A 12,487-nucleotide genomic window follows, 5' to 3' on the forward strand; every position below is an offset into this window, starting at 1 on the left:
TAACGTTAGATCAAATTTTAAGAGTTCAAATCATTTGATCTGTGAGATTTAGTGAAAGAGATCCCGAAAAAATCTATTTTCCCCCACTACCCACTAATTACCATTTCTAGACTCATCTAAACCCCAATGCGAAGGGAAAGATGATTAATTAGAATAAGGGTGCTTTAGATTTTGGCCCTTACAATTCATTATTTCTAGGTAAAAGCCCATCTATCTTTAAAGATCTAGTTTAAGCCCAAATTTAAAATTTGCAAACATATAGGAACACTATTGACCTATTAATACAATTTATTTACACTCATGCCACTCATACTTTATGGTTCCTTTTCCAAATTCCTAAATTTATGCCAAATTAAAAGTACTAGAAAAAGTGAAATAAAATGAAAAAAGTGTTTGCATTAACCGTATCTATGTCAAACTAGAAAAGTAGTTTTTTTTTCGTGATATATTTTGTAGCAATTTTATCCATATTAATTGGTAGGTAAATTAGTTTGTTCCAATTATTTAAAAAAAAAAAATACTACACCTATATTATATATTTTGAATCAAATAACATTCCTCTAACTTGTAGGTAAATTATTTTCTATGTATTGTTATATATGTTAGACACGTTTTGTTGTTGTATAAACATAAGTGGAACATAATATTGTTGATTTTATACATCAAACTGCATTTCTTTTGTTATAGGTAAATTATTTTCCATGTACAAGTACTTATGTTAGGCAAGTTTTGTTGTTGGTACATACAATATTTTGTATCATTGTAAAGAAAGATGTTACATTACACCCATGGTATAATTGTTGTAGGTAAATTATTGGAAATTAATTTGTAGTTAGGTAATGAACATTTTGCATCATTGGAAATGAACATTTCAAAGAGTAGGTAGGTAAATTAATTTGTTCTAATTATATAAAAAAAATTACACTACACCTAGCTATATTTAATTTTTCCAATTATTAAAAAAATTTATACTACACCCAACCAAATAACATTTCTCTAACTTGTAGGTAAATTATTTTTCATGTATTGTTAGATATGTTAGGCACGTTTTATTGTTGTATGAACATGGGTGTAACATAGTATTTTTAATACTATACATCGAACTACATTTCTTCTTAATATAGGTGAATTATTTCTTCTTTTTAATATACATCGAACTACATTTCTTCTTAATATACGTCGAATTACACCCATGGAATAATTGTTCGTAGGTAAATTAATGTGCATGTAGATAATGAAATACAATGTTCTAATATATTAATAAAAAAAGGATAAATTCAAAAGTATTCAAGAGTAGGGTGAAAAAACTGAATCGAATAGTTTTATGAAAATTCAATACCTTTCTAAAAAATTAATATGCAATAAATTTTTAACATTAATGTCGTTTTTTTTTTCTTGTTGCAAAATCATTTACTATTTCCTTACAATTAATTGTCTACATCAAGTATGTAATAGGGGTATTTTAGGCATGTGAAAAATGTAAAATGTGTGAATTAATATGAAGTTAATGAATTTGCTTATGTGGATCCTAGTCATTGGGTTTTCTTTAAGTAAAAAAGTTATGTAGGGTTTCATATAAAGAAATTGAGTTTGAAAGGCTAAAGTCATATTTTCACTTAAAATAATCAATAATATTTGGGTTTTTAGGGACAAAGCAAACAAGTCATCACGGATGCTCCATTTTTGGAAGCTTCCCAAAAGCTTCGTCTTAATTTTACGTGGGTCTGCTTCTCCGCTGTTATCCTTATAAATGAGAGGCTCAAGTTCAATAATCTGCATTTCATACGGATTTCTCTCTATCTATATAGATGGGACGGATAGGTGATACTATTTTGTTTATATAATTTTTACGTATGTTTTTGTGAGATTCATTTCATAATGTAGTTGAATGATTCGAACCATCTACCTTCTAGGTCTTCCTTAAAAGATCATATCTATAAAAAAATACCAAAATCTAAAACCATATGATCGTTGGATTAAAAGTTTAGAGTTTCCTTGTAGAACTATTTGTGTCCATTTTCTTCACAATAAATGAATGTCCTAGTGGTTTTGGATTTGTCTTCTTTTTTTTTTTTTTTTTTTTTTTTGTGTGTGTAGGAATGATCTAAGAATGATGTTCTAAAAGATAAAAAATTTGAATCGTTAAAATATATTACAGAATAAGCTTCATAAAAACATGTGTAAAAATTTGGGCGATCCAACTCTTGAAAAGTTAATTTGTAAATGTACAGCTCCCCACAAACACATGACATGGTCTAATTATGCTTCTGCGTATTGATATGATGAAATGATGTCTTATTCGATGGACGCAACAAAGCTGTTGAAAAGTTAATTTGTATATGGACAGCTCCCCATTTTCTTGTAACTTTCAGATATCCTTAATCTGCTGTTAAAATTATAATTGATTAATTAGTTGAGAAATTAAAATAATATATAAGCCAATGAGTGACATGCAGAAGAAAATGAGTGACATGCAGAAGAAACTAGAAATGATTTAAGTTTATTTATGTACCATGACTAGGAGATATATGTTAGTTGTTGATGATGATATGGGGCACTATGGGACCTGGAAAATTCAGGAAACTTTAGAAGTATGCACATAAACATAAAACGTCCTAGCCAGGGCCTCACGTTGAACACAGGAACATGAACCCAACTGTCACCCTGCCATGACAAGGAAAGACCAATATTGTCACGGTTTGCATGCATCGTCTTTAATTAAATTAAAAAATTTATTTCAACAAAAAAAACTCGAAAACTTATCATTGGAACGAATGGTTGTGTTGTGCGTGGTTGGTTTGTTGGGCAACATCTATTAGTTTTTTTTATAGATGTTATCGGAGATATATCATGGGATTTAGGCAAATCACGTAAATCAAATAACTATATATATATTTAAGGTAATAAAGAAAAATCTATCATTTATGACACCGTGTGCATTTTAGGGTTTTCAGTAGTATTCGTTTGCTTATGGAAGAAGATGAAAGAAAGAGAATATCAATTTCAAAGAATCAAAGCAAGTTATATAACTAAATACATATTTGAGGAAACAAGGCAGTGCCCTAGTTTACTATTCATCTTGTAAATCGTACTGAATCAATGAAACGCATATACTCCATATGTTTTAGTGGTGGGGTTCAACTTCAACTGGGAAATTTCTATGAATTTATTAGATCTCTTTTGGTGGGGTTAACTTCAGCTGATGCTTTTCTGGTTTTACAAGATATAATATGGGGGAAAGTCTATTTCCACCTGCACAAAAACTTCAACTTTAAATTCTGGGAATACGATATTGGCATTTATTGCATACACGTGAATCACATGAGAGTTCCATGCAACCTCAAATGGCCCCCAGAAAACCTAATCCAGCAGAGAAACATTATACAAAATGATGGATTTTGGGTGGGGGTGTTCAATCATATGATGGGGATTTAAATGTAAAATAAGGTGATTTAACAAAGAAATAATATACACAACGACTAATGTCAATTATAATATAGTGAAGTCATCTAGATATCATAGTACTTACAAAAAAAACCTATGTTTAGCTGGGATCGATGTTGGATCAAAAGTGGAGAAGTTTCCCCGTTGGGACACATGCATGGGTGAATGACGATAGCATGCATATACCTATATGAATGCATTTTTGCTCACCCCCAATTGATTACCTTTAGATTAGTTTAAACTTTGAAATTCGTGTTTTAAATCACTTAAACCAAACTAATTTACGACAATCAAAGGGGCAGAGGGGTTCGAGTATCAATCACTCCCACTTAGGGTAGTGAGCAAAGATGCACTTATATATACCTATATGCATACGTTTCCACAAGCATTGTGAACGATTGATGCAGGTGAGTGCCATTATGAGTCCTGCACATCCATAACCGTCTATGCTTAGGAAGCTGCCAAAAGCATATAACTATTCAATAAATTCGGTCCATATATAAATTGAAAAAGAAGTGCAAGAGCGAGCATGATGTTATGTAAGATCAAATTCTTGAAAACAGAAGCATGATAAAAGTGGGGAGAGGAGAAAGATGGTATGGCTGTGCTGTGCTGTGCTGTGCCAGCTACTGCTAGTAGTTCTGTATTTTGTGTGCATAGCGATGGATTTAGTAGCCTTCTCTTTTGAATGTACCGGCGTTTGTCGCGGAAAATGGGACGATAGATACCACAACTGTCCGCGTCTCTCTTAACATCTTGGTACACACACACACACACACACACACACACACACACATATATATGCTATATTCTGTAACACCCAAAAGGGACCACTAATTGTCACGTTCTTCTGCTCATAATAGATTTTCACCATTGAATTGCCAATTGAAAGAAAACTATCCGATCGATTCCAGTCCCAACTATAGTCCAATTGGTTTATCTGTACACTCCCTTAACAATGTGTTCCATTTCAAACTGATTGTACTTAAAAGTAGTTACGGTAAAACATTACCGAACAAGTTACGGTCATTCAGTCAGGCCACGAAGAGGAGAAAAACTCTCGTGTCATAGGGATATATATAGCTCCGAGATAAGGAAGTTTTTCTCCATCCAGAGTTGGTCCTCATGTTTTTAATAATAAAAACAAACAAACAAAACTTTTTTTTAACAAATGATATTATCTACACTAAGGGGTGGGCAAGTGAGCTAAGCCTCACAATGGGCTAACAATAATATAGTTTAAATTCGCCTTTGGTGAGGATCAAACTTAACACATCTGACTTACAAGTGAAGAGAAATACAACTAGACTATATTACTAAATGACAACAAAAATAATATAAATTTACGAGTTTTGAATTACCCCCTTAACAGAATAAAAGAAATTCTAAGGTGAATGTTAGATTTAAAAGTGGTTTGACTTAACTCTTTAGTCATTGTTTTTGTTTTTATTTGGACTGACAAATCATTCTCATATTTCTTTGCATAAGCATCATTAACTTCTGCATTAACAGTGAATAGTTTTTTAGGATCGATTAGTGATTAGTTAGATCCACAATTAAGGGTCAGTGGGTATTGTTTTCTCCCTGACATATAAAATTCCCAAAAGTCTTGATAAAAAATAAAGAATGCAGCCTAATGCAAGGTTTTTTAATTTTTCAATCTGGGAAAGTTATTCACTCTCATATATATGCTTTGTTTACATGTGAAGAAATTGCAAGTCTAACACATAAACAATTTAACCTGGTGAGTCGTTTCTTAACTTTTTGATGTGAGACAATTCTTTACATCCTCGTACTTTTCTCTGTAGGCTGTTAAAAAATTCAGTAAAATTGAACCAAATTTATGCTGTTTTCTTTTTCAATCAGGAGAGAATGAGTAAAAGGGACCAACATGCATATAAGTTAATGGAAGGAGAGAGAAAGAGAGAAGACTGAGTAATGAATGTGAAGACTTAACCACACACAGGCACAGCAAAGCAGCTTCTTTATCAGCACAGAATGCGAAGCTTCTCTTTCCCATCATCATTATTACTCTCTTCAAATTTCTGCTTCAAAGTCCTCTCCTTGACCTCCTCATTCACTCCTCACAACCTACAAACACAAACAACTTCACCAATTCAGAACCAAATCAACCAAGAAGCAGACATGGATTATGAGTTTGATCTTCAAGAACACAACTCCGACACAATCCCAGATCTCTTTGCCTCAGAAAATGATCACATGCCCTCCCAAAACTTCCCAAACAGCTCAAAACACACTGATTTCTACTTTACTTTTCGCCTCAAAGCCATTTCTCGGTTTTTACAGGTAAAGAAACGAGATGTTATTGACACTAAAAAAATTATTCCGCATCAACCCCTTCATAATATCGTTTGTTAAAGGAGCGTATATGACTTTTTTGGACTTCATGATGGCTTTGTGTTTCTACTAGTACTCTACTTCTTCAGATTGGTCTGAGCTTGTGACAATTTTTATCAGGTTCAGTATTCTTGCAACCTTGACCCTTTCATACCTTACCTTGCCATTAACTACCTGGATCGATTCGTATCGAAGTGCGATATTCCGGTAACAAAGAAGTTTAGTTTCTTAAATTCCAAGATAATGTCACATTTTTAGCTCTTACTTCTTAACTAGCTTAGAATATCATTCACATTGCAGCAAGGAAAGCCTTGGGTCTCAAGGCTTGTGGAAGTATCTTGTCTATCTCTAGCTGCAAAGATGAAGAACACACCCTTCTCCTACTGTGATTTTCAGGTAACTTAATAGCCTTCAATTGCAGGCGTGACCTCTCTCTTGCACCTAAGTTCAAATCCTCCTTCTCATAGAGTTAAAATAGTTTACAATATCGTTTTTATTAAAAAAAAACTGAGAATGATATATACAATATCTGAAGCAAAAGAGCTAATTGTTTTGCTTAAATGCTTATATATGTAACAGAGAGGGGAAGGTTTCGTCTTCGATGTGCAAACGGTTCGTAAAATGGAGCTTCTCATTCTCAACTACTCTAGATTGGCGGATGAGATCGATAACTCCTTTTTCTTTTCTGCATTTCTTCTTGTCTTCGCTGGACTTAAACGATCGGCCACTTACACAAGCTCTCAGAAATCGAGCTTCGGATATCATCTTCAATGCCCATAATGGTACTACTTATTAACTGTTCAAGTACTTCCGCTTCATAGATTAAGGCTAGTGATTTTAACGCTCCTCATTTAGACAATGCGCCTTCATGTGCTGAGTGAAAAAAAAAGAAAGAGTGTCAAAATCACTAGCCTAAACTGATGCGTGATTAACAAATTATTAATTATGACTCACAACCTTTTTTTATTTTTTTATTTTATTTTTGAATTTGAATTTGATTGCAGAAATTAAATTTGTAGAGTTTAAGCCATCAATAATTGCAGCATCAGCTGTCCTATCTGCATGCCATGAGCTGCTCCCACCGAAGTTCCCTCCTTTTAAAGCTTCACTATCATCTTTCCAATATGTAAATAAAGTAAGCACAATATCAACATTACAAATTTTCAATTAATTAAAAAAACAATCATATGATTTAATTAGTATTTAAGTTTTTATTTCAGGAGAGTTTGTTCAAATGCTTCAATTTTATGCAAGAAATGGTAGAGAATGAAAGGTTGGATACTATGTCCTGCACAAGAACCCCAGTGAGCGTTCTCGACCATCGCCCTACTAGATTTGAAAGTGAGAACACCATTGGCAACGTGGCGACCACCACCACATATACTTCTGTTTCTTTGGCAGCAGAGAAGAGAAACAGCAAAAGGCGTAGATTAACTGGTACTTTCTGCAGTGAAAATATGTACAAGCTTTCTCATCATGTTCAACAGTGCTGATTTGTTTGGTTGTCTCTATGCCTCACATGTAATAGTTACCCTCAGCTACCTTCCGATAGATGCACTAGTTGTTATATCAATAGGTGCATAATAAGAGAAATAAACACATAATTATCTAAAATTGTTGTTACTCAAGAATCTTTCATCCGACTTAGCCCTTCGTCGGGTAAAAAATTTATATGGTGCTTGACTTGTCACTGAATTGTGCTAAGTGTCATCACCATCCACTCAAAACTTGTCATTTATTAAACCAAATTAATAAAAATAAGTCCTTATTTTCTCAAGCGCACCTCCTCCCTTCTCCTTGCTGTTCCCACCAACCCACTCCCATCATTAAATCAATCCATGCCCAAAAATATACTTGAATCTTGTTCACTTCATACCTAGAAAAGCCTTGTTATTTTTCTTCTACTCAACGAATTCTTTATTTTGCTTGAAAAAATACATAGCATATATTGTTTCTGTGTTGTTTTAGGGTTTTATAAGGATGTGCTGAGTGGCACTATCATCCACTCAAAACTTGTCATTTACATAAAGAGAAAAGCTAAGGAGACTCTCTCAAAGTGGAACTCTCCATGGACTTTGACATGTGTTTTTATAGTGCCCACTCTGTAATGTGTTTTAACGATCCAAATTATTTATATTTTAGAATATCATTCATAGATTATCCTTGCAAAAAATTAGATAAATCCAAAACTATTAAAACATTCATTTGTAGTTAATAGAGAATACAGTTTTACAAAGAAACACTAAATTTAGGACTCGTTTGGATGTGCTTTTAGAATGACTGAAAGCGCTTCTAGAGAAAATGTTTTTCGGTTCCAAAAACACTTGAAGTGCTTTCTGTAAGAAACACTAGTTATTTGCTTCTTCTAGGACGCACTTTAAGTGCTTTTTTAAAATTTACTTGTATTTTAATTAAGGATTGGTTCACAAAACATTTTAACCAAAAGCATTTTTAGTCATTTTAAATGCACATCTAAACGAACTCTTAATCCAATGATCATATGATTTTGGATTTGTGTATTTTTAATAAACATGATTTTTGAGATAAGGCCTAGAAAATAAACGGTTCGGATTATTAAAATATATTACAAAATGGACCTTATAAAAACGTACTTAAAAAACGAAAATAAAAATAGTATTACGGATCCGCCCCCTTTTAACTATATGATATCTTATAAAGTAAGAATAAGTGTATCTGGTTACCAAATGAGCTATTCAGACTATAATAAAACTACACTAGACATAAGCATATAATTTGGTTATGGAATTAATCATACCGTTGCTAGCAGTTGCAACAAACAATACAAGGATACAGCAGCAGATTTAAACATAAATATTCTAGTTCTAGTTCTATTAATGATGATTGCCGTTCGATTCTTCTTTTTGCTTTGAGTCTGCCTTTTAAATATTTTTTTTTCATGTTTTACTTTTAAATATTTTTTTAGGTGTTATGTTATATTCTTAAACTGTTAAAACAATTATTATATTTAATGTTTTAACTAACGACAAAGTTTTGATTAAGTGGGTGATAGGGTCATTCAATTAGTATATTTAATGTATTTTATTTTGGGGATTTGGGATATGATACAAAGGGTGTTGGACAATGAGGACAAAACGGGCTTTTCAACAAAAATTTGTGCAAACACACGTTATTTTCAGTACGATTAGTATGGATCATCTTTGTCCGATTGGATCCCGACATAAAAGTATAAAGCAATGAAGCTTAAATGTACTACAGAGCACGCATGTGAATCCCACACAATTAATAAAACAGACGTTATTATTTGATTAAGCGATGTTCTAAACTATTCTAAATTTAAATAAAGGAAATTTCAAACTCAGTTGTAAATAGACGAACATATTATTCTGGCTAACTAGTTTTGTTAGACATTTTGGTCTAAGATTGATATGCTCAACGCTTGTTTGGATATAAGTTGCGGTGTGTTAGAGATCTCATTTATTTAACTATAAAAGTGGACCCGTATCACCATTTTTTTAAGGAAAAATAATGAAAAAGACTAGAAAACTTTGAGTTTTAACGATAAGGACAAAATAAAGGGTAAAGTAAATAGTACCAGATTTGATTTTTAGTGTAAAAATATAATTTTTCATTAAAGTAAACAGTACCATGAGCTTTTCGTTAAAATTCTTTTTTTTTAACCTGCTTTTGAAGATATGAATACAGGAAGACGACAACCCGGGTTTTCCATTTTCTTCCTTTATCTTTTTTATTATTGTTGGTGCAATAGACAAACAAATAATAACATTATGGAAAACCTTTTACAAGCACAGTATTAAATATTCAGTTTTTAGTTTGATACTGCACCAAACGTCCGACTAATGTAATTAGTATTATCTGATTATAAATTATCTTATTCGACTGAAATAGTCAATACAGTCCGAGCTACCAAACGAGGCCGTCGATACATAAACATATAATTTGGTTGTGGAATTAATCATACCCTATCTCTAGCTAGCAGCTGAACAATACAAGGATACAAGTGTAGTTCTACTAATGATGATTGCTGTTCGATGCTTCTGCTTGCATTGAGTCTGCCTTTACCCACACACGCTCATTATCGCATGGCATGGAACTGAGTTTAGGACAATCGAATATCTCCAAGTAATTCAACTTTGGAAACAATTCTTGCAGGCTTGGCCAATCCATCTGCAATTCTTTCAAGAACTTCAAGCGTAAAATTTTGACATTCCATGGGCATTGTTCGTGATGCAAATCTGAGAGCCCTCCCTCACTGATTTGGAGCTTCTTTAGGTTATTTAATTCCCATCGTGTCAACCAATCAGGAATCTTAGAACGAGGGAAGTAATGGAGGTTAAGTTTCTCCAAAAGAGCAGGACGTGATCGAGAAACTGACGGCGTTGATGAAGGCAATGATTTTGCTGATTTTAATTTTGGGAGGCTGGCTAACTTCTCGGTTAGTCTCCTCTGGAGAGTTGGAGGTTGGCGATAAAGTGTTGACCATGATATGGATAAAGACCGGAGCTTTTTAAAATCTGCCAAAGAAACCAGCTCTCTTTCCACAGCGCTGAGCTTTTTGTCTACATGGATACTCAACTTTGTTAGATGTTGCAAGCTTGACAAATCAGCTAGCTGACAGGGCTGGCGTCCACCTCCTGCAGCCCTTGGCTCACCAATCACAAAACCCTTAAGCACTTGGAGCTGTGAGAGCGAAGCAAGTCCTTTCGGCATGTGGCTCATCAAGTAGCACTCGTACATATCTAAGTGTGTCAGGTTCTTGAGTGAGCCTATCCCTTGAGGAATTTTCTCCAAATGAAGACAGCCGTTGAGGTTCAGGATCCTCAGATTGCTGAGTTCGCAGACTGCAGCCGGGAGCTCAGAAATTCCAGTGACTCCTCGAAGACTCAAGTACCGGAGATCTCTCATATTCTTCAACCCTTTTAAGAACTTGCTGTCCTCTACCTGAATCAGATGTTTGGCAGAGCTCTGCCATCTTCCAAGCTGCAACACTTTGACATTTTTCATCTTCGAGAACCAGTCTGGTCTGAAGTCAAGATTGGGCTCATTGACATTGATCATACATTGAACTTCCTCCTGTTTAAAATGGCATGGCAATTTGAGTATAGAAGAACCTTCTTCGGTTTTTACCAGGCATGCCCTCCCAGAGCGAGTAAAGTCTTCGGTAGGATTTCCATCCGCATCGAAATTGAAGAACCGATATCTCTTTGCAAGCACGATCACGGCATAACGAGTAGCAGGGTCCATAGTGCAGCTGTCAGCATTTGGTCTGCGCTTTTTGTATTCCGGCTTGATGAGACCTTTTTCTGTAAATTCCTTGAAGAATTCATTTGCCGTCTCCTCATTAGTCTTGCCTTCTGCTCCCAAAGTGTCTATAAACCCCTCACCAACCCACCAATGGACTAAAACTTTCTTCTTTATGACAGCATTTTCAGGGAAAACTGAGAAGCAGAGGAAGCACGGCTTCTGTTTGTCACTTAGACCTTCATAGGCTTTCTCGGTTTCTTTGAAAGCTGAACTCTCTTCCTTCATGTTTTGCAAGTTCAAATCTTGCAGTTCTGCCAAGGAATGACGAAGGTTGAATTCCGCACGCGCCATGGATTTTAAGCTCTCAGAAGATAAACGAGGAGGGTGAGAGAGTAACTCCTTTAAACGGGAGGTGATGCGGAGAGTTTCGTTAAGCTTGTTGTGAAGAAAATTTGGTCTGCTGCTGTTTTCGAGTGTCTCTGTTCTCTCTTTGGAGGCACCATGTAAGCTTTGAAGAGCTAAATCTTTGATAGCACGGTTGAGATGATCTTCCCATTGCTTCAGTCTGCCATACGCCTTTTCGATGTAAATGAGATCACTCTGGATTTTCTGAAGTATTGTTTGCAGATTACAAGAGGAAGAGTCTTCTTCACTGTTGGTGGTGCTGCTGCTTTTGTGATTTTCATAATCTATTTCAGTTGGAAAATGTTTTGCATGACACACAAAAGTGGGCATGATAACTTCATTGAAAAATTGGAATGGAGTGACCTGCCCGGAATTCAGGCACGAAAGAAGGGCTAGAGACTGACCAGGTGACTGGAATGAAGGGGTAAAAAGCACTTGTGTGGACATGGTGGATGATAACGGATAATCAAGAAGGAATTGAAAACACAAACAGAGAAAGAACGAGTTGAGACTTGTTCATTGAAAAAACAAGAGCTCAAAGAGTTTTGTAAGTAGTCCTAGTGCTCATCTCGTCCGTTGAATGTTCTTCACAGCGCACCAGTAGGGACCATTTTACACAATGATTACTAGTAAACTTTGGCATGCTGTATCAAAGACTTATCAAAGAGTCAAGGTCTCCCTCCACGAGTTCGGTGTGAGTTTCCTCAAACCAAAACTACTGTATTAAAAATCTCCGTCTAGGCCCCGCCTAGGTGCTAGGCGGATGATCATTACTCCGATTAATCATTCGGCGTTTGAAAATTAAGAAGGGCTCATAGACTTGCCAAGGCTCTTGCCTAACTCGCCCAGATCCGCTTAGACACCCATTTATGTTGCGACTCTTATTTGACAGAAAATAGATAACTTTTATTTTGTATTTTATTTTTTTAATAAATTGTAAGAGACTTGTTAAATACTTAGATGAACACTCATTATATGCTTGTCCCCATATTTTTAATATGTTCTAATATTTTAAAATCTATTTATCGTTATATTT

General features: G+C 34.7%; 1 protein-coding gene and 1 pseudogene across 1 annotated transcript; one reads left to right on the forward strand and one right to left on the reverse strand.

Moving 5' to 3' along the window:
• The first annotated feature begins 5,357 nt into the window (after window positions 1–5,357).
• On the forward strand, window positions 5,358–7,492 carry LOC103939634 (annotated as a pseudogene).
• A 2,321-nt stretch (window positions 7,493–9,813) lies between these two features.
• Window positions 9,814–11,898, reverse strand: LOC125480454 (disease resistance RPP13-like protein 4). The gene has a single exon (XM_048591338.1). It carries the CDS (start codon window positions 11,896–11,898, stop codon window positions 9,814–9,816), a length of 2,085 nt encoding a protein of 694 aa, XP_048447295.1.
• Between the last annotated feature and the right edge of the window lie 589 nt (window positions 11,899–12,487).

Source organism: the organism of the source record quoted next, unplaced genomic scaffold (genome assembly GCF_019419815.1).
Source record: "Pyrus x bretschneideri cultivar Hongxiangsu unplaced genomic scaffold, Pyrus_bretschneideri_v1 Contig33, whole genome shotgun sequence".
Classification (NCBI taxonomy): Eukaryota; Viridiplantae; Streptophyta; class Magnoliopsida; order Rosales; family Rosaceae; genus Pyrus; species Pyrus x bretschneideri.

Bases quoted from the DNA above. Each gene is read 5' to 3' on its own strand.
- LOC125480454 (XM_048591338.1), bottom strand. From the start codon at position 11,898: ATGTCCACACAAGTGCTTTTTACCCCTTCATTCCAGTCACCTGGTCAG.